General features: G+C 40.3%; 1 protein-coding gene across 1 annotated transcript in view; it reads left to right on the top strand.

Moving 5' to 3' along the window:
• The window catches only part of HSD17B11 (hydroxysteroid (17-beta) dehydrogenase 11), a 59,847-nt gene extending 43,544 nt beyond the window's left edge, over window positions 1–16,303 (top strand). Inside the window, exons 6-7 of the mRNA XM_011951808.1 lie at window positions 12,296–12,412; window positions 15,548–16,303. Of these exons, the coding sequence (XP_011807198.1) occupies window positions 12,296–12,412; window positions 15,548–15,638 (208 nt within the window). The 3' untranslated portion in view covers window positions 15,639–16,303. The remainder of the gene's footprint in view (window positions 1–12,295; window positions 12,413–15,547) is intronic.
• Window positions 16,304–23,502: the final 7,199 nt, after the last annotated feature.

The raw sequence follows: 23,502 nt of genomic DNA, 5'->3' as shown, positions 1-23,502 counted from the left end.
GGCACGATCTTGGCTTACTACAATCTCTGCCTCCCGGGTTCAAGTGATTCTCCTGCCTCAGCCTCCCGAGTAGCTGGAATTACAGGTGCCTGCCACCATGCCTGCCTAATTTTGTATTTTTAGTAGGGATGGGGTTTCATAATGTTGGCCAGGCTGGTCTCAAACACCTGACCTCAAATGATCTGCTTGCCTTGACCTCCCAAAGTGCTGGGATTACAGGCATTGAGCACCACGCCTGGCGTCTCACTTCTTTTAACTAGACACACACATTAAAAATATGCCTCCCCAAAATGTTAGCCACCCAGATAGTTTAGTGGCATGGCAAATTTCGTGAGTACATTTAATTATGTATCATTTTTTTCTAAGTCATTAATAAAATGTTAAAAAAATCTCAGTACCAACTCTTGTGCAGCTCCTCTCTAAGTGCACTTCTGTAACTGATTTTTTTTTTAAAGCCACTTATCTATTTATTTATTTAGAGACAGGGTCTAGCTCTGTCTCTAAATAAATAAGGCTGGAGTGCAATGGAACAACCATGGCCCACTGTGGCCTCGACCTCCCAGGCTCAAGGGATCCTCTAGCCTCAGCCTCCTGAGTAGCTAGCACTACAGGAGTGTACCACTACTCTTGGCTAATTTTCTTTTGTATTTCTTTGTAGAGACACAATTTTGCCGTGATTGTTAGACTGGTCTCGAAATCCTGGGCTCAAGCACTCCACCCGCCTCAGCCTCCCAAAGTGCTGGGATTACAGGCCTGAACCATCACCCCCAGCCTAAAAGCCACTTTTTGGGGGCCACTTGCTAGTCTGTGGTACATATACTTGATTGATTACCTGGCAAAGATGTAACATGGAACTAAGTAACAAAGCCAAAACCTAAGTGCGGTAGCTCACACCTATAATCCTAGCACTTTGGGAGGCCGAGGCTGGCAGATCACTTGAGCCCAGGAGTTCAAGACCAGCCTGGGCAATATGGTGAAACCCCATCTCTACTAAAAATACAAAAAATAGCCTGGAGTGGTGGCGGACACCTGTAGTCCCAGCTACCTGAGGGGCCAAGGCGGGAGAATCGCTTGAACCCAGTAGGTGGAGGTTACAGTGAGCTGAGATCTCACCACTGCACTCCAGCCTGGGTGACAGAATGAGACCTTGCCTCAAAAAACAAAAACAAAAACAAAAAATAACAATAAAAAACAAAGACCTAATGAATATATAAGCATATCATGTGGAGATGAAGGGCCTAAAGGTGGGCACATACCTGTCATGTTCTAATTCCTCTGATGCTTTAGGAATTGTTCACTAAAGAGACTGAGTATATAATAAAACTCGTATAATAGTATCTGATTTTTTTCCCAAGACTGCTTAAAGTTTAAAAGTAAACTTGTCAGACCTAATCTAGCTCAATTATTTTTGAATCTTGGTTACTTCTATAATTCTTATTTGTAGACTTGAAGGGGTGGCCTGCCCCTCCACACCTGTGGGTGTTTCTCGTTAGGTGGAACGAGAGACTTGAGAAAAGAAGTGAGGCACAGAGACAAAGTATAGAGGAAGAAAAAGTGGGCCCAGGGGACCGGAGCTCAGCATACAGAGGACCCGCACCCACACCAGTCTCTGAGTTCCCTCAGTATTTATTGATCATTATCTTTACCATCTTAGAAAAGGGAAGTGGCAGGATAATAGGATCATAGTATGAAGAAGGTCAGCAGTAAGACGTATGAATAAAGATCTCTGTGACATGAATAAGTTTAAGGAAAAGTGCTGTGCCTTGATGTGCATATGCAAACATCTCCATAAACCTTTTTAGTGCATAAAGAGCAGCATTGCCACTAGCACGTCCCACCTTCAGCCCTAAGGCGGTTTTCTCCTTTCTCAGTAAATAGAACATACAGTTGGGTTTTACACTGAGAAGTTCCATTGCCCAGGGACGGGCAGGAGACAGATGCTTTTCTCTGTCTCAACTGCCAAGAGGCCTTCTTTCCTCTTATACTAGTCCTCCTCAGCACAGACCCTTCACGGGTGTCAGGCTGGGGGACGATCAGGTCTTTCCCTTCCCACGAGGCCATATTTCAGACTATCACATGGGGAGAAACCTTGGATAATACCTAGCTTTCCTAGGCAGAGGTCCCTGGGACCTTCCGCTGTGTATGTGTCCCTGGGTACTTGAGATTAAGAGAATGGTGATGACTTTTAACCAGCAAGCTGCCTTCAGGCACTTGTTTAACAAAGCACACCCTGCACAGCCCCAAATCCGTTAAACCTTGAGTCACCACAGCACATGTCTCTTGCAAGGTCAGGGTTGGGGGCAGGGTCACAGATTAACAGCATCTCAAATACAGAACAAAATGAAGTCTCTTATGTGTACTTCTTTCTATATATACACAGTAACAATCTGATCTTTCTTTTCCCCACATTTCCCCCTTGTCTTTCAACAAAACCGCCATCATCATCATGGCTCGTTCTCGATGGTCGCTGTCTCTTTGGAATTGTTGGGTATACCTGCAAACTAACAGTAGACAGAACAGGCACACAAGGATTCATATGAAATTTACAATAGTAGTACTTCAGATGGTGTTAACCCAAGTGACAGGGTTAAGATTTGCAAGGCCATCAGCAACTCCTGCAATTGCCTCAGTTTCTGGTACCAATACAGAGATCACATAATTCACAAGGTAATAAAATATCACAAAGCACGTAGAGGCAGGGTGAGATCACAGGACCACAGGATGGGGCAAAATTAAAATTAAAATTGTTAATGAAATTTCAGGAACGCATTGTCATTGATAACATCTTATAAGGAAACAGGATTTGAGAGCAGACAACCTGTCTGACCAAAATTTATTAGGCGGGAATTTTCTCTTCCTAATAAGCCTGGGAGCGCTACAGGAGACCAGGGCTGATTTCATCCCTTCAGCTTTGACTGTAAAAGGCAGCACGCTTCCAAGGGGGTGGTTTATAGGCCTACCCTCAGAGCACATTCTTTTTCTCAGGGATGTTGCTTGCTGGGAAAAAGAATTCAGCAATATTTCTCCTATTTATTAAAGAAAAGAGAAGAAATATGCCTCTGTTGCGGCCAGTTCAAGATTACTTCCCTTGTTCCCTGAACATCACTATTATCCTGTTCTGTTTTCAAGACGCCCAGATTTCATATTGTTCAAACACACATGCTCTACAAACAATTTATGCAGTTAACACAATCATCACAGGGGCCTGAGGTGACATATATCCTCCTCAGCTTACAAAGAAGATGATAGGATGAAGAGATTAAAGTAAAGACAGACATAGGAAATTACAAAAGTATTAATTTTGGGAACTAATAAATGTCCATGAAATCTTCACATTTTATGTTTTTCTGCTGTAGCTTCAGCGGGTCCGTCCGTTCAGAGTCCCTGACTTCCTGCAACCGCCTCTCTCCCTTTCCTTTTATATAAATGTGCCATGGCGATGAAGGCTTGTTCGTTCTCTCGATTTTGACAGAGGATTCTTTGACTGATTCGGTACACTAAAAACAAGCCGATTAAACAGAGACACATAATTCCAAAATTTACTGCAGTAGAGCTCTCAATAGACTTAATCCAAGTCGTGGGGTTTAATCCATAAAGATTTTTTTGCCACTTGATCTAATGCCTCAGCTCCAGGCACAATGGATAAGTGAGCTTGAGAGGCTTCAAAAATTTGTTCTTTTAATTTAGAAATGTCTAAAGTGGGATTATGTTCTCTTCCCTGTAGATCACATCTAACCATGTCCCAGTGATGTTCAGACTCATAAACTTGGGGTGTAATGCAAAAATCTGATGTATTCCAGTCACACTGTAACTTGAAACAATGATCTAAGCTCATGAGCCTCTCTCCCATCCAAATGACGGTTTGTCTAAGATCATTAATTTGATTTGCCAATTTTTGATCAATGCCAGATTGTGAATTCCACAATCTTGTAGAATTCTTTTGCCAATTGTCAACAAAGCTTACTGTCTGAACAGAAGAGTGCAATGCAGCTCCTACCACTGCGGTTGTAGCTGTGACTGCAATTAATCCTATAATCACTGCAATTAAAGTAAAAATGAATCTTTTGGATCTATATAAAATGACTTGTAATACTTCAGTCAAAATATGAATGGATGGCGAGGCCTCCCACGGTCGATCCATGGACACAGGGATCCACACACCTTCTCTTGCGCTCACTAGCAGAATACGGTGCTGCCAATTAAAAGTTGAATCAATGCAAGTAAACAGTCTGCAATTGTCACAAGTTATAGTTTGGGAGTCTGGTTTAATAACTGTATTTCCTATGACTAACATATAAGGGGGCTTTACATAACTTTGTAAAGGAACTGTTAGACTGGAATTTAGGTTGATAGAGTAAAATGGCTTATGATCTCTTGTTTCTGTAGTTTGATTTCCAGACCAAATTCTAAGGTGCTATGAAGCCACAGTAAGCCTCCATAATTTTGGATGTTCAGGACCAAAAACAGCACTTATTATTTTTGGTCTTGGAGTAGAGATTCCTTTTTCTCCCCGTTCCCAAGGGTAGAAAGACTGTAATTTTTTGTGCTTATGTTTGTCTAAACTTTCTGTGAAGTCACTATCAACAGTTGACTCGCTTGTGTGCTGGGACCGGATTGAGTTTGTCCTGTGCAATTGTGGTAGAATTGACTTCAAGGGGCCCAATCTATGACAGCTCCAAATTGATTGTTTTGTAATATCGCCGCACTATTGGCCACACATTTTTCCCAAACGAAATCTTTTGATTCTTTGGGAATTTCCCTGGGGCAGGGTTTCCCTTTTGGCCTAAATTTTAATGCTCTTTGATAGGAAAAGTCTTGTAAATAGTTTACCAGTGGTTTGAGTGACATTCCACTTACCATGTGATAAGTAAATCTACTGGTGGGACTGACAGTAGGTACTTCTACCAACCAATTTTGGATTGCAGGCATTAAACATCGTGGTGCTCTCCCTAGGCAAATAGGAGGATAACGATACCCAGTGGAAATATTTATCATCATTCCTTCTTCCTCCGGTTTGGCAGGGCAACGATCATCTGTGGGACCAGGTACCCATACACTATCATTAACATATACTTCAGTAAGATTATCCATCCATGTGGCTGCCCAAATTAAGGGCAGGAAAGGCACCTAGGCCTAGTAGGTATAATTAGCTGCAGCTGCTCCTGCAGGCATGGGGAGACTTACCACCGTTGATACAATCATTAAAGCTGCAAGGAGCATATTTTCTGGGGTTTGTGTCACCTTTGTGCTCACTAGGCTTTTTCCAGCTAACTGTGTCAGCTTCTTTAATTGTGCCCAGGTTGGCGGCTCCGCCTTCTTGGTACATGGCGACGTCATCTGTTCTTCTGATACTACCACTTTGTTCATCTTGCGCGTCAATGGTGTTCGATTGCGGTGTTTCCGTCTCCGTGGAGGCGCTTTTCTTTGCATCTCCGATGGGTTAATTGTAGAACTTCAAATGTTTAGTGGGTTTCCAAACAGGAAGCTGATTTTCTCCTGGTGAAACACAAGCAAAATCTCTTCCCCAGGTTATTACCTTCACTATTTCCCGTGTCTTATTTTTGTTGTCTTTCCACCAAATCAGTTTTCCTTCATGTGGGCTGTTCTTTTTACCAGTAAGATGTTGTTCTACAGAAGTAGTAGTCTGACTTCTATAAATGTTTAAAACATTTAAAGTATAGAGTGCTAGATTAAGTTGCATCTGAGGAGCAGTACACTCCTTACTGTCTCCCGCTTCTTTTTGTTTAATTAACTGAGTTTTGAGTGTTCTATTAGTTCTTTCAACATGGCCTGTCCTTGGGAATTAGAAGGAATTCCTGTTGTATGTGTAATTTTCCACTGATTTAAGAATTTTTGGAAAGCTTTACTACAATATCCTGGTCCATTGTCAGTTTTAATTTTTTCTGGAACTCCCGTTACAGCAAAACAAGATAATGAATGTTTTTTAACATGGGAAGTACTTTCTCCTGTCTGGCAGGTTGCCCATATGAAATGTGAATAAGTATCAACTGTGACATGAACGTATGATAATTTTCCAAATGAAGGTACATGTGTAACATCCATTTGCTATAATGCGTTAGGACACAGACCTCTGGGATTATCTCCTGCCTCTTGAGTGGGCAGGTGTAGGACTTAACATTGGGTGCAGTGTTGTACGATATTTTTTGCCTGTTTCCATGTGACATCAAATTTGTTTTTTAACCCTGCTGCATTTACGTGAGTTAAAGCATGAAGTTCTTATGCTTTTATGAATGCAGATGATACTAGTAAGTCAGCTTGTTCATTTGCTTTAGTTAAAGGTCCTGGTAAATTAATGTGTGCTCGAATATGAGTAGTATAAAATGGGAAATTCCTTTTTCTTAATGTTTGTTATAATAAATTGAACAGCTAGTTTAACTGATCATCCATGCTATATTTAATTAGAAATGTCTCAACATCCCTTGTAGCCTATACTACATATGCAGAATCTGATACAGTATTAACAGGTTGATTAAAATCTTGTAACACTGTAATGATTGCAACCAACTCTACTTTTTGAGCCGATTGATATTGAGTTTTTTTTACTCGCTCTTTTGGCCCTGTGTAAGCCACTTTTCCATTGCTGGAACCATCAGTAAATATTGTCAGAGCATTTTCTAAAGGTTCATGTCTGGTAATTTTAGGTAAAATCCAAGTAGTCATTTTTAAAAACTGGAAGATTTTTGGTTTTGGGTAATGATTATCAATAATTCCCACAAAATCAGCAAGACCAGTCTGCCATGCACCAGAACTGATAAAGGCTTGTGTAACTTGTTCCTTGGTTAAAGGAGCAACTATTTTGTCTGGGTCATTTCCACACAATTTTATTATTTGTAATCTTGCCTGACCAATTAATGTAGCTATTTGATCCAAGTACAACGTAAAAGTCTTAATTGTACTCTTAGGAAGGAACGACCACTCCACAAGATCAGTATTTTGAACAATGATGCCTGTTGGAGAATGTGCAATAGCAAAAATCAAAAGTTGGAGTGGGGCTAAGGGATCTATTCTACTTATTTGCACTGACTGCATTTTTTCTTCCACTAATTTAATTTCTTTTGTTGCCTCTGGGGTTAATATTCTTTTACTATTTAAGTCTGGGTCTCCTCTTAGGATAGGGAACAAATTTGACATGGCATAAGTAGGAATGCCTAGAGTTGGCCGAATCCAATTAATATCGCCTAGCAATTTCTGAGTCATTTAATGTTTTTAATGTGTCTTATTTCTATTTTTTGTGGCTTAAATTTTCTAATTTCTATCTGCATCCCTAAATAATGAAAAGGAGTAGAAGTTTGAATCTTATCAGATACTATTGTTAGTCTTGCGTTGGCAACCTCTGCTTGCAGAAATGTGTAACAGTCAATTAATTTGTCTCTTGTTTCTGCAGCACATAAAATATCATCAATATAATGAATGATATAACAGTCTGAAAATTTGTCTCTAACTGGTTGAAGAACTTGACCTACAAAAGTTTGACAAATAGTTGGACTATTAAGCATTCCCCGAGGTAACACTTTCCACTGAAACCTGGTGGCTGGTTCTTTATTATTTATGGCTGGTATAGTAAAAGCAAATTTTTCACAATCCTGCTCTGCCAGAGGAATGGTAAAAAAGCAGTCCTTCAGATCAATTATAATTAAAGGCCAGTCTTTTGGAATCATGGCTGGGGAGGGCAGTCCGGGCTGAAGAGGCCCCATGGGTTGAATTACAGCATTTATGGTTCTTAAGTCCGTTAACATACGCCATCTGCCTGATTTTTTCTGAATTACAAATACAAGAGAATTCCAGAGCGAGAATGAAGGCTCAGTGTGTCCCTTTTCTAACTGTTCCTTTGCTAATAAATGTAAAGCCTCCAGTTTTTGTTTTGGTAACAGCCACTGATTTACCCATGCTTGTTTTTCTGTTTTCCAGGTTAATGGAATGGGTTTAGGAGGCTCTACAGTGGCCGCCCCTAAAAAGGATACCCTATTCCTTTTCTTTCTTGATTTTCCTCAGTCTCAATTGGGACTTTAATGCCATTTTCATTTTTTCCCAATCCCTTTCCTGGCATATATCCCATCTTAGTCATGATTTTTTGATTCGTGGGGCTGTATAATGGAGCTGGCATAATGATTTCTGCACCTCATTGTTGTAATAAATCTCGACCCCATAGATTAACAGGAATAGAAGTAATCACTGGCTGAACAGTCCTTTCTTGATTACTTGGCCCTAAACGATGTAAAATCATAGTACTTTGATACACTTCTGAAGCTGTGCCTACGCCGACAAGTCTTGTAACAGCCTTTTGTTTAGGCCAATTTTTTTGCCACTGATTTAAAGCAATGACAGAGACATCTGCTCCAGTGTCTACCAACCCTTCAAACTGTTTTCCTTGAATAATGGCCTTACACACAGGTCTGCTCCCAGAGACCTGACTTGCCCAATATGCAGCCTTTCCTGCCGGATCAGTGCTTCCAAACCATCCTGTTCTTTTTATTTCACTGTTTCCAACTCTAACATAAGGTAGGAGTAATAATTGAGCAATCCTGTCTCCTGGACTGGCACTCCAAGGAATTGAGGAACCAATAACCAATTGAATTTCGCCTTTATAGTCTGAATCAGCCACACCAGTATGAATTTGAACTCCCTTTAGATTTAAACTTGATCTTCCTAAGATTAGTCCTACAGTCCCCTCAGGCAATGGGCCGTATACCCCTGTGGGGATTTTCTGTGGGGGCTCCCCTGGAAGCAGAGAGCCTGCTTGTATAGTACATAAATCTACTGCTGCACTGCCGCTTGTGGCGGGGGATAATTGCTGTATTGTGATAACTGGCTTATTCCCTGAGGCACTGGTGACAGTGGGGGTCGTTGTTCCTGAAAACCCTGAGGAACAAAGGGCTGAATTGGGAATGCCCCAGTTTGTTGCAGGGCCTGAGGCTGGCCCCTCCTCTCCTTTCGACAGTGGTTGCCCATTTTTATCAAATTTAAAACGACATTGATGACCCCAATGTTTTCCCTTTTTACATCTTGGACATAGGCCAGGTGGCTCTTTATCTGTTGTTGTAGTAGCTTGAGTAGTTACATTTTGTTTATTTGAGACTAGGCAATTCTTTTTTAAATGACCGATTTGACCACAGTTATAACATTTTCCCCCAAATGTTCTAACTTGTCCTCCTAAAGCAACTCCTGTGATTGCTTGAGCCATAAGCATAGCTTTATGCATAGCTCCTACAATTCCATCACAGGCTTTAAGGTACTCTGAGAGTACATCTGATCCTGCCAGGACCCTTCCTTTTAATGGCTTAATGGCTGATTGGCATTTTCATATGCCATCAACTCCACTATGACCTTATGGGCATTCTCATCAGTAATTGACTTTTGAGAAGCATCTTGAAGCCTTGCTACAAAATCAGGATAGGGCTCTTTAGAGCCTTGTCTTATTGTATTGAACAAGGGGCAAGCGGTTCCTGGGTCTTGGATTTTCTCCCAGGCCCTAAGGCAGATAGCCCTAATTTGCTCAATGGCCTCATTTGGCATTATTACTTGTTGACTAGCAGTGCTCCAATTTTGACCTGTTCCCAATAGTTGATCTACGTCTATGTTAATTGGAAGATTGGCAGTCCTATGTCTTCGGACCTGTTCTTGTGCCCCATCAATCCACCAAGTCTTAAATTGTAAAAATTGAGAGGGTGAGAGTGATGATTTTGCCAGAATCTCCCAATCATAAGGAATGAGTCTATGTCCATGAGTAATGGAATCTAATAATGTTCTCACGTAAGGAGAGTGGAGTCCATACTGTTTTACTCCCTCTTTCATTTCTTTTAGCATTTTTATAGAAAAGGACTCATATCCGGCTTCAGCTACGAGAGGCTCTCCCTCTTGGGCCCCTGCTCCAGATGGTCTTGATTCTAATATTACTGGGAATTGCCATGCCTCAATACTTCCTTGTTTTCTTGCCTCATCAATAATTTTATGTAATGCACTATCCAGTCCACTAGGCAGCGCTGTAGGATTAAGTCTCATGGTGGGTGGCTGAGGCTATAGCGCCCTGCCCTGTGGCGCTGGAAACATTCCTGGCTGTCCATACGGATTTTCTGGGGGCAGCCCATACTGAAGTTCAGCTGGCGGCCAGTATTGATAGGCTACTGGCGGCTGGGTCTTACTTTCTATCAGCTGACATTGTGGACACTGTATTTGGATTGGCATTGCCATGACAGAGACTGTATCTTTTTCTATTTGATCTCTTTTGGAGTTTGTACTTGTTTAACCTGCATTTGAGGTTGTAAAGTTACAGGCATCTGAGCTGCTGTAAGAGGAGCTGGCCATTGTGGTTTAGACTCTGATGACTCAGCTAATTCTGGACCTTTTTCTTCTAATTTTAACGTTTCAGGATATATCACCTCCTGTAATTGATTATCGTCAACATTTTGCATTGACCGAGCCGTTACCGGCTCTGCTACACATTTACAATGTGAACTTTCCGTTCCTTTCTGGGATTCTATCCCTGCCTCTTTTTCACAATCTACTGCACAGCTTTCAGCGACATAAGAAACTGAAACGCTATCTTCTTCTGTTTGAAATGGTTCTAAAGCTATTTTAATAATGACCCAATCATTCCATACTTTAAGTGGGATGATTTTACCTTCCCTATTTGCTTGTTTTAATTCTTTGCCAATTTTTTCCCAGTCTTTTAGATATCAAGTTCCCTGTTCTGGAAACCATGGGCAAAATTGTTCTATTGTTTGAAATAGCGTAATTAGATTTTTGGTAGAGACTTTAACTCCCCCTCTTTTTGCAATAAGAGGTGTATCTACTTTTAGTTTGCCCCATTGTTACCCTAGGTTCTTCTGAGCACACAAGCTTACCGCAAGGCTGACTGTAGATGTACTCGGGAGTCTCTCGTCGACTTTTCCTCAATGACCACGCTCGAGCGTACCTTCACCTTAGAGAAAAGCACCCACTTTGGGCACCAGATGAAGGGGTGGCCTGCCCCTCCACACCTGTGGGCGTTTCTCGTTAGGTGGAACGAGAGACCTGAGAAAAGAAATGAGGCACAGAGACAAAGTGTAGAGAAAGAAAAAGTGGGCCCAGGGGACCGTCGCTCAGCATACAGAGGACCCACACCGCCACCAGTCTCTGAGTTCCCTCAGTATTTATCGATCATTATCTTTACCATCTTAGAAAAGGGAAGTGGCAGGATAATAGGATCATAGTAGGGAGGTCAGCAGTAAGACATATGAATAAAGATCTCTGTAACAAGAATAAGTTTAAGGAAAAGTACCGTGCCTTGATGTGCATATGCAAACATCTCCATAAACCTTTTTAGTGCATAAAGAGCAGCATTGCCACTAGCACATCCCACCTTCAGCCCTAAGGCGGTTTTCTCCTTTCTCAGTAAATAGAACATACAGTTGGGTTTTACACTGAGAAGTTCCATTGCCCAGGGACGGGCAGGAGACAGATGCTTTTCTCTGTCTCAACTGCCAAGAGGCCTTCTTTCCTCTTATACTAGTCCTCCTCAGCACAGACCCTTCGCGGGTGTCGGGCTGGGGGACGATCAGGTCTTTCCCTTCCCACGAGGCCATATTTCAGACTATCACATGGGGAGAAACCTTGGACAATACCTAGCTTTCCTAGGCAGAGGTCCCTGCGACCCAGGAGGCCATATTTCCGACTATCACATGGGGAGAAACCTTGGACAATACCTAGCTTTCCTAGGCAGAGGTCCCTGGGACCTTCCTCCGTGTATGTGTCCCTGGGTACTTGAGATTAAGAGAATGGTGATGACTTTTAACCAGCAAGCTGCCTTCAGGCACTTGCTTAACAAAGCACACCCTGCACAGCCCCAAATCCGTTAAACCTTGAGTCACCACAGCACATGTCTCTTGCAAGGTCAGGGTTGGGGGTAGGGTTACAGATTAACAGCATCTCAAATACAGAACAAAATGACATCTTCAGTGTCTACTTCTTTCTATATAGACCCAGTAGCAGTCTGACCTCTCTTTCTTTTCCCCACATAGAATAGGAATTATAATATTACCTTCGTAAGGTTATTGTCAAACTTCAATGGAATGACCTATGTAGAAAGTTTAGCAGTTTGTGGTACACGATAAGCGCTAAGTGAATGATTGTTATCAATGGTAAAGTAGCTGCTATTTCTGAGCACCTATACTAGGCTAGACACTACAAATCAGTTATGTTATGGTGTCTGTGCCATACTAAAGCTGTTTGTTAGCACCAAACTAAAGCTGAAGCCTTGGTGAAGTATTTTGTTTCTGAAGACTGCCTCTGATTTCAGTTTAGGACCTGCTCTGGAACCTGAGGAAGTGGTAAACAGGCTGATGAATGGGATTCTGACTGAGCAGAAAATGATTTTTATTCCATCTTCTATAGCTTTTTTAACAATATTGGAAAGGTAAGTGACAGTTAAGTTTTTCAGCCTTAGAAATGAAAGGTAAAATAAAAATTATCTATTATATTTTTTGCTGACATTTAAAATCAGGCAGTTGATAAAGTACAGTTAAATGGAATTGACTTAATAAAAATAACAGGTTGAATAAAGATGTCATCAGTTTTTTTAAACCATGTGTGTTAATCATTGAGGCAAGACTGATACAGCTCCTGGGTAAATGAACTGAGTAATTTCCACACATTTTTACTTTTTGTAAAGAAAGAAATTTGTATATTTCTGTAAATCTTGTCTTATAAATGAATGACTCTGAAGAAGGAAAGTTTTTAAGCATCTTTACATAATGGAGTCATAGAACAATGATATTAAAGGAGACCAGATTTAGGTTTTACGTATTTATTTAAAGATATAACAGATAATCATTGAGCTTCTGTGTTGTGCAAAATCATACTGACGTATATGAATTGCTGTTTTGTTTTTTTTTAATATATAATATTAGAAATCCTTGAGCCTTGCTTCTTCCAATGTGGTTCTTGGACTAGCAGCATCAGTATTACCTGGAAATTTGTTAGAAATATAGACTTTCCTCATCTCTTGAATCAGAATTTGCATTTCAATAAGTTCTCCTGGATGATTTGTATGCATATTAAAATTTGAGCAGCACTTCTTTGGAGCAGTAACTCTCAACTTTGGTGCACACTGGAATTCACCTGGGAGGTTTAAGAAATGCCGGTGCCTGAGACCAACTCCCCCAAATTCTGATTGACTTGGTTTGGAGTGTGCTCTGGGCTTTGAGAGATAAAACAACTTTCTAGGTGATTCAGTTATCCAGCCAAGATTGGAAACCACTGGTTTCACGAATGTCCCATCATAACACACTGCTTCATTCCTCATCTGGGAAAACTGTGTGGCAATGAGGCTGGCCACATAAGGAGGGGAGAGGAGAGAGGTGCCTTAGGACAGCTGGGAGAAAAAGCTTCTTGCTGCCTGTCCTAAACTGGGCTTCTCCAAGTCAGTGGGATATCATGATCACTTGGGAAGTGATCACTGAGTGCATTCTTATGTAACATGACAAGTACGATGCCAGAAACGTCATAGGTTTTAACCTGTTCACTCACCAAAGAGACCCTTGAGCTTTACTACCTAAACCTCCAAGGCCTGTTCATCATAGTTTTTAGCAGAAGGGGCGAGAAAGCTTAACATATGTCACGCTTTTTATCTCTTGATTTTTTTGCTCTTCACATCAGTAATTCTCAAAATATAATCTCTGGACCACTGTCTGTGGCAGCTGCCTATTAAAATACAGATTTCTGGTCCAACTCAAACATCCATGTTAAAATCTTAACACAGCGCTTTAGAATATTACCCTGTGAAAGAAGGCATTTTGCCTATTTTTCATCACTGTATGCTCTGCATTTTGTAGAGTGCCTGACACCAAAATGTTTGTTGATTGAATAAATTAATTCTAGTTTCTAGACCTTTAAACATAAAGACTCAAAGGTTGTGCTCTGGAGTTGAATGAAGCTCTGGAGTTGAATGTGTTTGTGTGACTTGCTTGCAACATGAACATGGATGAGTTATTTTTAACTTATCTGAAGTTCAATTTCTTTATCTGTAACATAGAGAAAACAATTGGACTATATAGGGCTGAGATGAATAAATAAAATAATGCTCTTAAAGTACTCAGGGCTGGGTGCGGTGGCTCCAGCACTTTGAGAGGCTGAGGCAGGAGGATCGCTTGAGGTCAGGAGTTCAAGACAAGCCTGGGCAACATAATAAGACCTTGTCTCTACTAGAAATCAAAAACATTAGCCAGGCATGTTGGAACACACCTGTAGTACCAGCTACTCGGGAGGCTGAAGTGGGAGAATTGCTTGAGCCCAGGAAGTCGAGGCTGCAGTGAACCATGCTTGTGCCACTGCACTCCCTCTTGAGCAACAGAGCAAGCCAAGACCCTATCTCAAAAAAATAAAATAAAAAGTACTCAGTGCACTGTAAGTACTCAATAAATGTTATATGCCACTATTATTATAACTACTATTATTATTATCATTGCCCTAATTCTTGTTATGAGGTCACATTGGTGTCATATTTCCAAACCCTCTTTTCATGCCATCTAGGCAGATTTCTGTATATTATTATGTTGATTTATGTATTCTGTTTTGTTTTCTCCCAGACCCACTGGAACGTGACAAGTCCCTAAATGTTCTAAGTGTAGTGTCTGGAGAAAAAAGATGAGATCTGCTAGTGTCTGTCACTGTTTAAGACATTTTTTTTTTTTCGGAGGGGGTGGGGGATGGAGTCTCACTCTGTTGCCCAGGCTGTAGTGCAGTGGCACGATCTCGGCTCACTGCAGCCTCCTCCTCTCAGGTTCAAGCAATTATCCTGCCTTAGTCTCCCGAGTAGCTGGGACTACAGGTACCTGCCACCATTCCTGGCTAATTTTTTGTATTTTTAGTAGAGACAGAGTTTCACCATGTTAGCCAGGATGATCTCGATCTCCTGACCTGATGATCCACCCGCCTCGGCCTCCCAAAGTGCTGGGATTACAGGTGTGAGCCACGGCTCCCGGCCAAGACATTTTATTTAATATAGTAACACATTGATCCCACAAAAGAACACTGAGGGATAAGTGTTAATTTTTCCATTTACACGTGAGGAATTTAAACTGAAAGGTTAAATAATTGGTTCAGCATTATGCTCAAAACCAAATGCATTATCTGCATTTTTATTTAGCAGTTCTACTTCCCCAGTCTCTTAGTGGAACATTTTAATAATATTCTGCATTATAAAGTATAAAATTAGTTCCTATTCTCATTTCCTTTTTAATGTCGGGTTTCTTTTTGTAAAGTCTTTAGTATCTCAACTATTCAGTTCGTATACCTCCTCTCTTAGATCTTTTGTTTCAAAAACTGACTACTTCAGGTTATTCTACTCTAAAGAAGGCTAAGCCTTCTTTTCCATTTGAAAACGAAATAGATTTAATGAGAAAGAATATATAGTAACTCAGATTTAAGGTGCTTAATCTTATTTAAGATGAACACGATGATACATGATAACTTCAAAGTATTTCTAAAGAGGGTATTCTACAAATGCACTTAATATTAATTTTCTAATTATTTTCATATATTTTTCTTTTAGGATCCTTCCGGAGCGCTTCCTGGCAGTTTTAAAAAGAAAAATCAATATTAAGTTTGATGCAGTTATTGGATATAAAATGAAACCTCAATAAGTGCCTAGTTTTCTGAAAACTGATTTACCAAGTTTAGGTTGATTCATCTAATAGTGTCAGAATTTTAATGTTTGAACTTCTGTTTTTTCTAATTATCCCCATTTCTCCAATATCACCTTTGAGGCTTTGACAGTCTTCATTTACTACCACTTGTTCTTTAGCTAAAAGCTGATTACATATGATATAAACCGAGAAATACCTTTAGAGGTGACTTTAAGGAAAATGAAGAAAAAGAACCAAAATGACTTTATTAAAATAATTTCTAAGATTATTTGTGGCTCACCTGAAGGCTTTGCAAAATTTGCACCATAACTGTTTATTTAACATATATTTTTATTTTTGATTGCACTTAAATTTTGTGTGATTTGTGTTTCTTTTTCTGTTCTACATAAAATCGGAAACTTCAAGCTCTCTAAATATAATGAAGGACTCTATCTAGTGGTATTTCACAATGAATATCATGAGCTCTCCATGGGTAGGTTTCATCCTACCCATTACCACTCTGTTTCCTGAGAGATACCTCACATTCCAATGCCAGACATTTCTGCACAGGGAAGCTAGAGGTGGATACACATGTTGCAAGTATAAAAGCATCTTTGGGATTTAAGGAGAATTGAGAGACTGTACCCACAAATGGCAGCAATAATAAATGGATCACACTTAAACTTTCTGTGTTTTCATCTTTTTGTTCCTAAACAGAACATGACTTAACCTTCAAATTAAAGGAAAATAAATTGTGTAATCTTTTTTTAAAAACTGTCTGGAAATTTCTTGGATGTGAGGCTCACTGAGATGGGACTATAAGATCAGATCTATAAATTTTAAAATTTAGTAGGTTAGGTTTCTTCTACTAAAGAAAAATATTTTCAAGACTATATCAAACACGTCTGGGTACAGTGGCTCATGCCTGCGTCCCAGCACTTTGAGAGGTCGAGGTGGGTGGATCACGAGGTCAGGAGTTTGAGACCAGCCTGGCCAACATGGTGAAACCCCATCTCTACTAAAAATACAAAAATTAGCTGGGCGTAGGCCAGGCGCGCTGGCTCATGCCTATAGTCCCAGCACTTTGAGAGTCTGAGGTGGGCAGATCACGGGGTCAGGAGATTGAGACCATCCTGGTTAACATGGTGAAACCCCGTTTCTACTAAAAATCCACAAACATTAGCTAGGTGTGGTGGTGGGCGCTTGTAGTCCCAGCTACTCAGGAGTCTGAGGCAGGAGAATCGCTTGAACCCAGGAGGTGGATGTTGCAGTGAGCCGAAATGGTGCCACTGCACTCCAGCCTGGAGATAGAGGGAGACTCAGTCTCAAAAAAATAAAAAATAATAATAAATAAAATAAATAAATAAATAAATTAGCTGGGCGTGGTAGCAGGTGCTTGTAATCCCAGGTACTCAGGAGGTTGCGCTAGGAGAATCATTTAAATCCCGGAGGCGGAGGTTGCAGTGAGCCAAGATTGTGCCACTGCACTCCAGTCTGGGCAACAGAGCAAGACTCCATCTCAAAAAAAAAAAAAAAAAAAGGCTATCTCAAACACATAGCACATGAAGAACTTTAATCCTTTTATCAGAAAGTTCATATTCAGAAAAAACATAAGGCAAAATCCTTTAACGTCCTGTTAAGTGTAGCAAATGAGCTACATTTAGGGTCGGAAAATTTTTGGAGAAAGATTTTGATCCAGATTTTAAGCAGAAACTAATATTTATTCAACATATGTCAGTTACTGTCCTAAACACTTAACTTACATCAATTAGCACATTCAACAAGTTAAGTAATATCATCAGTGTCATCAGAAATTATAAGGGTCCTATGGTAATATGTTTAAGGAAGGTTATGTTATGGATTCTGTAACAAATAAGATATTTCTCAGAAAGCATCATTTCTACAGTAAATTTCTCCTTCATTCCCATCAATTACCTTCTAACTCAGAGAATCAAAATACCATTGCTGTTGGACTATAGTTTGCATTTAGTTAGTGTAAATACATATAGGTCAAAAATTCTTGTCTCCCAAACATTATATTTGAATAATATAACTTAGATTCCTCTCCATACATCAGCTATACTCTATTAGCACTCTAGGGTTGAATATCCACAAAATTTATAGATTAAAACACCTATCCTGGTAACAGAAATGACTCTAGAAAGTGAAGAGCTGGGCCGGGCGCGGTGGCTCAAGCTTGTAATCCCAGCACTTTGGGAGGCCAAGACGGGCGGATCACGAGGTCAGGAGATCGAGACCATCCTGGCTAACACGGTGAAACCCCCGTCTCTACTAAAAAATACAAAAAAACTTGCCGGGTGAGGTGGCGGGCGCCTGTAGTCCCAGCTACTCAGGAGGCTGAGGCAGGAGAATGGCGTGAACCCGGGAGGCGGAGCTTGCAGTGAGCTGAGATCCGGCCACTGCACTCCAGCCTGGGCAACAGAGCCAGACTCCATCTCAAAAAAAAAAAAAGGAAAAGAAAGTGAAGAGCCTGTTACACTCAGCTTCTAACTCACTTTGAAATAGATTTCATTGTTTATTCTTCTGTTTAAATTATACTTGTTCCAGACTGCTAGCCACCCGCCAGTGAAGTAGACTAGGAAAAAGCCTTTAGCAAACTTTAGTAAGATAATCGAGGCCCAAATATACTGACAGCTTTTCCTGATAAACATTTTGGCTCCTAAAACACTTGTCATAAATAAACATTTGGATGTACTTTAGCATTAACCATTATGAGAAATAAGCATTACTTCTTTTGATGTCATGAGGGCAAATGGTAGTGTGCACCATTTATTGAATGTTAACCATAGGTCAGGCACAGTTTGCCACTTAGTCCCTCAGCAGTCCTGTGCAGAAAGCATTGTTAGAAGGCATTGAACTAGCTGTGAACACAGCAGTAGTAGCAGAAACCCAAAGGAACCTTGGAGTCTATAGCCCTTACTCTAGAGGAAAGATGAATGACTATAGTATCATGGGGATTTTGAATTTTGTTCTCTACATTAAAAAAAAAAAAAGTAGAAGAAGCAGCTTGCTTTAACTCACCAACATTAGGCAATTAGCCCTGTGTCTCAAAGTCTGAAAACTTGTCAATGTTATTTGAATGAAGTTTATCCTAACTCTGATTTCACTTCTCAGCAGTTCGGTGGGAAAATTCATCTTGGTCATCAATCGAGCTAATTCTGAGAGACATACTAAAATCAAAGAGCTTTAGGTTGTCTTTAGGTAAATGAGGAATGATTTCTCATTGTCAATGAGTATGATATTCCGTGGTCCTGAACTAGGGGATTCATTGATAGCTGGAACTACAGGTGCACAACATCATGCCTGGCTAATTTTTTGTTATTGTTGAGGTGAGGTCTCACCATCTTGCCCAGGCTAGTCTTTTATTTATTTATTTTTATTTTTATTTATTTATTTTTTGAGATGGAATCTTACTCTGTCACCAGGCTGGAGTGCAGTGGCGCAATCTCAGCTCACTGCAACCTCCGCCTCCCAGGCTGAAGAGATTCTCCTGCCTCAGCCACCTGAGTAGCAGTGACTACAGGTGTGTACCACCACGCCCAGCTAGTTTTATATTTTTAGTAGAGACAGGGTTTCACCATGTTGGCCAGGATGGTCCCTATCCCTTGACCTCATGATCTGCCTGCTCCACCTCCTAAAGTGCTGGGATTACAGGCGTGAGCCACCACACCCCACCCAGGCTGGTCTTGAACTCCTAGGTTCAGGTGATCCTCTTGCCTTATCCTCCCAAAGTGCTGGAATTACAGGTGTGAGCCACCATGCCCAGCCTAATCTTTTTCTTTATTTTTGTTGGACTAAGTAACCATCCCTAAGACACATAATCATCCAATTCTCAAAGGTCAAAATGAAAGAAAAGACTTTCAAGGCAGCTAGAGAGAAGGGGCAGGTCACCTCCAAAGGGAACCTCATCAGGCTAACAGTGGACCTTTCAGCAGAAAACCTACAAGCCAGAAGATATTGGGGGCCTATATTCAGCACTCTTAAAGAAAAGAAATTCCAACGAATAATTTTATACCCAGCCAAACTAAGCTTCATAAGTGAAGGAGAATTAAGATCTTTTTCAGACAAGCAAATGCTAAGGGAATTACCACCAGGCCTGCCTTATAAGAGGTCCTGAAGAGAGTGCTAAATGTGGAAAAGATAGATCATTACCACCCACTACAAAATCACACTTAGGTACACAGACCATTGACACTACTAAGCAACTGCACAAGCAAGTCCACAAAATAACCAGTTAACAACAAAATGAGAGGATTTAAATCCACACATATCAATATTAAACTTGAATGTAAATGGACTAAATGCCCCAGTTAAAAGGCATAGAGTGGGAAGTTGGATAAAGAAGCAAAACTCAATGACACAGTGTCTTCAAGAGACCTTTCCCACCTGCAATGATACCCATAGACTCAAAGTAAAGGGATGGAGAAAAATCTACCAAGCAAATGGAAAACAAAAAAAGAATCAGGAGTTGCTCTTCTAATTTCAGACAAAACACTTTAAACAAACAAAGACCAAAAAAGACAAAGAAGAGCATTATGTAATGGGAATAAGAAGACCTAACTATCCTAAATATGCTCCCAACACAGAAGCACATGCAGATTCATTAAACAAGTTATTAGAGACCTATGAAGAGTCTTAGATAACCACAAAATAATAGTGGGAGACATTAACACCCAACTGACAATATTAGACACATCATTAAGGCAGAAAACTAACAAAAGATTTTTCAGGACCTGAACTCAACACTGACCGTATGGGCCTGAGAGATACCTACAGAACTCGCCACCCACGAACAACAGAATATACATTGTTCTCATTTGCACATGGCACATACTCTAAAATCAGCCACGTAATTGGACATAGAACAATCCTCAGCAAATTAAAAAAAAAAAAACCTGAAATCTTACCAAGCATATTCTTTAACCACAGCATAATTAGTATAGAAATAAATACTAAGAAAATTGTTCAAATCCATATCATTACATGAAAATTGAACAAACTGCTCCTGAATGACTTTTTGGTAAACAATCAAATTAAAGCAGAAATCAAGAAATACTTTGAAACTAATGAGAACAAAAATACAAAATATCAGAATCTCTGGGACACAGCTAAAGCAATGTTAAGAGGGAAGCTTATGGTGCAAAATGCCCAGTCAAAAAGTTAGAAAGATCTCAAATTAACAAACAAACATCACATGTAGAGGAACTAGAGAAACGAGGGCAAACCAACCCCAAAGCTAGCAGAAGAAAAGAAATAACCAAAATGAGAGCTGAAATGAAGGAAATTGAGATGCAAAAAAAAAAAACATACAAAAGATCAGCAAATCCAATAATTGGTTCTTTGAAAGAATAAATGAGATAGATAGACCACATAGCTAGACTAATGAAAAAAGAGAAGATCCAAATAAACACAATCAGCAATGACAAAGGGTAACCACTAACCCCACAGAAATACAAAAAAATCCTCAGAGATTACTATGAATACTCCTATGTACACAAGTTGGAAAACCTAGAAGAAATGGATAAATTCCTGAAAATTAAACCTCCCAAGATTGAGCCAGGAAGAAATTGAATCCCTGACCAGACCAATAAGGAGTTCCAAAATTGAATCAGTAATAAAAACCCAACAACAAGAAAAAGCACAGGACCAGACAGAATCACAGCCAAATTCTGCCAGATATATTAAGAGCTGGTACCATTCCTACTGAAACTATTTCAAAAAATTGAGGAGAAAGGACTCCTCCCTAACTCATTCAATGAGGCCAGCATCATCCTGATACCAAAACCTGGCAGAGACACCACAAAAATGAAAACTTCAGGCCAATATCCTTGATGAACATAGATGTAAAAATTCTTAACAAAATACCAGTAAACTGAACTCAGCAGCACATCAAAAACCTGATCCACCACAATCAAGTAGGCTTTATCCCTGGGATACAAGGTTGGATCAACATATGCAAATCAATAAATATTATTCATCACATAAACAAAACTAAAAACAAAAAACTACATAATAATTTCAATAAATGCAGAAAAGGCTCTCAATAAAATTCAACATCTCTTCATGTTAAAAACTCTCAACACACTAGGCATTGAGGGAACATACTTCAAAATAATAGAACCATCTATGAAAAACCCACAGCCAATACAACACTGAATGGGCAAAAGCTGGAAGCATTCCCCTTGAAAACTGGCACAAAACAAGGATGCCCTCCCTCACAACTATTCTACACAGTACTGGAAATCCTAGCCAGAGCAACCAGGCAAGAGGAAGAAATGAAAAGTGTCCATATAGAAAAAGAGGAAGTCAGACTCTGCTTGTTTGCAGGTGAGATACAATTGTATATCTAGGAAATTCCTATAATCTCTGCCCAAAAGTTCCTTGATCTGTGATATGGTTAGGCTTTGCGTCTCCACCCAAATGTCATCTTGCATTGTAATCCCCATGTGTCAAGGGAAAGACCAAGTGGAGGTAACTGAATAACGGGGGCAGTTTCTCCCATGCTGTTATGATAGTGAGTTCTCATGAGATCTGATGGTTTTATCAGGGGTACTTCCCCTTCGCTGGGCACTTCTCCTTCCTGTTGCCTTGTGAAAAAGGTGCCTTTCTCCCACTTTGCCTTCTACCATGATTGTGAGTTTCCCCAGGCCTCTCCAGCCATGATGAACTGTGAGTCAACTAAACTTTATTTTCTTTATAAATTGCCCAGTCTTGGGTGGTTCTTTATAGCAGTATGAAAACCGCCTAATACAACCTAATAAACAACTTTAGCAATGCTTCAGGATACAAAATCAATGTACAAAAGTCAGTAGCATTCATATACATAAACAACATCCAAGTGGAGAGCCAAATCAAGAAGCAATCCCATTCACAATAACCATGAAAAGAATAAAATACCTAAGAGTAAAACTAACTAGGAAAGTGAAAGATCTCTACAATGAGAATTACAAACACTGCTCAAAGAAATCAGAAATGACACAAACAAACGGAAAAATATTCCATGCTCATGAGTGAGAAGAAATCAATATTGTTAAAATGGCCATACTGCCCAAAGCAATTTATAGACTTAATGCTACTCCTATCAAACTACCAATGACATTCTTCACAAAATTAGAAAAAAAAAAAAAACTATTTTAAAATTCATATGGAGGGCAGGCATGGTAGCTCACACTTGTTATCCTAGCACTTTGGGAGGCCGAGGCAGATGAATCACAAGGTCAGGAGTTTGAGACCAGCCTGGTCAACATGGTGAAACCCCACCAGGTGTGGTGGCGAGCACCTGTAATCCCAGCTACTCGAGAAACTGAGGCAGGAGAATCGATTGATCCCAGGTGGTGGAGTACAGTGAGCCAAGATCAAGTCACTGCACTTCAGCCTGAGCAACAGAGGGAGACTCCGTCTCAAAACAACAAAACAAAACAAAACAAAAAAACAAAACCATGGATGGAGCTGGAGGCCATTAGCCTAAGCAAACTAACACAGAAACAGAAAACCAAATACTATATGTTCTCACTTATACATAGGAGCTAAACATCAAGTACATATAGACATAAAGAAGAGAGCAACAGACACAGGGGCCTACTTGAGGACGGAGGGTGGTAGGAGGGTGAGGATCAAAAAACTATCATTGGGTATTATGCTTATTACCTGGGTGACAAAATAATCTGTACACTCAACCCCCATGTCATGCAATTTACCTATATAACAAACCTGCGGGGGGCGGAGCAAGATGGCCGAATAGGAACAGCTCCAGTCTCCAACTCCCAGCGCGAGCGACAGAGAAGACCGGTGATTTCTGCATTTTCAACTGAGGTACTGGGGTCATCTCACTAGGGAGTGTCGGACAATCGGTGCTGGTCAG

This window comes from Colobus angolensis, unplaced genomic scaffold (genome assembly GCF_000951035.1).
Source record: "Colobus angolensis palliatus isolate OR3802 unplaced genomic scaffold, Cang.pa_1.0 Scaffold328, whole genome shotgun sequence".
Taxonomy (NCBI): domain Eukaryota; kingdom Metazoa; phylum Chordata; class Mammalia; order Primates; family Cercopithecidae; genus Colobus; species Colobus angolensis.
This window is presented reverse-complemented; position numbering and strand designations above follow the sequence as displayed.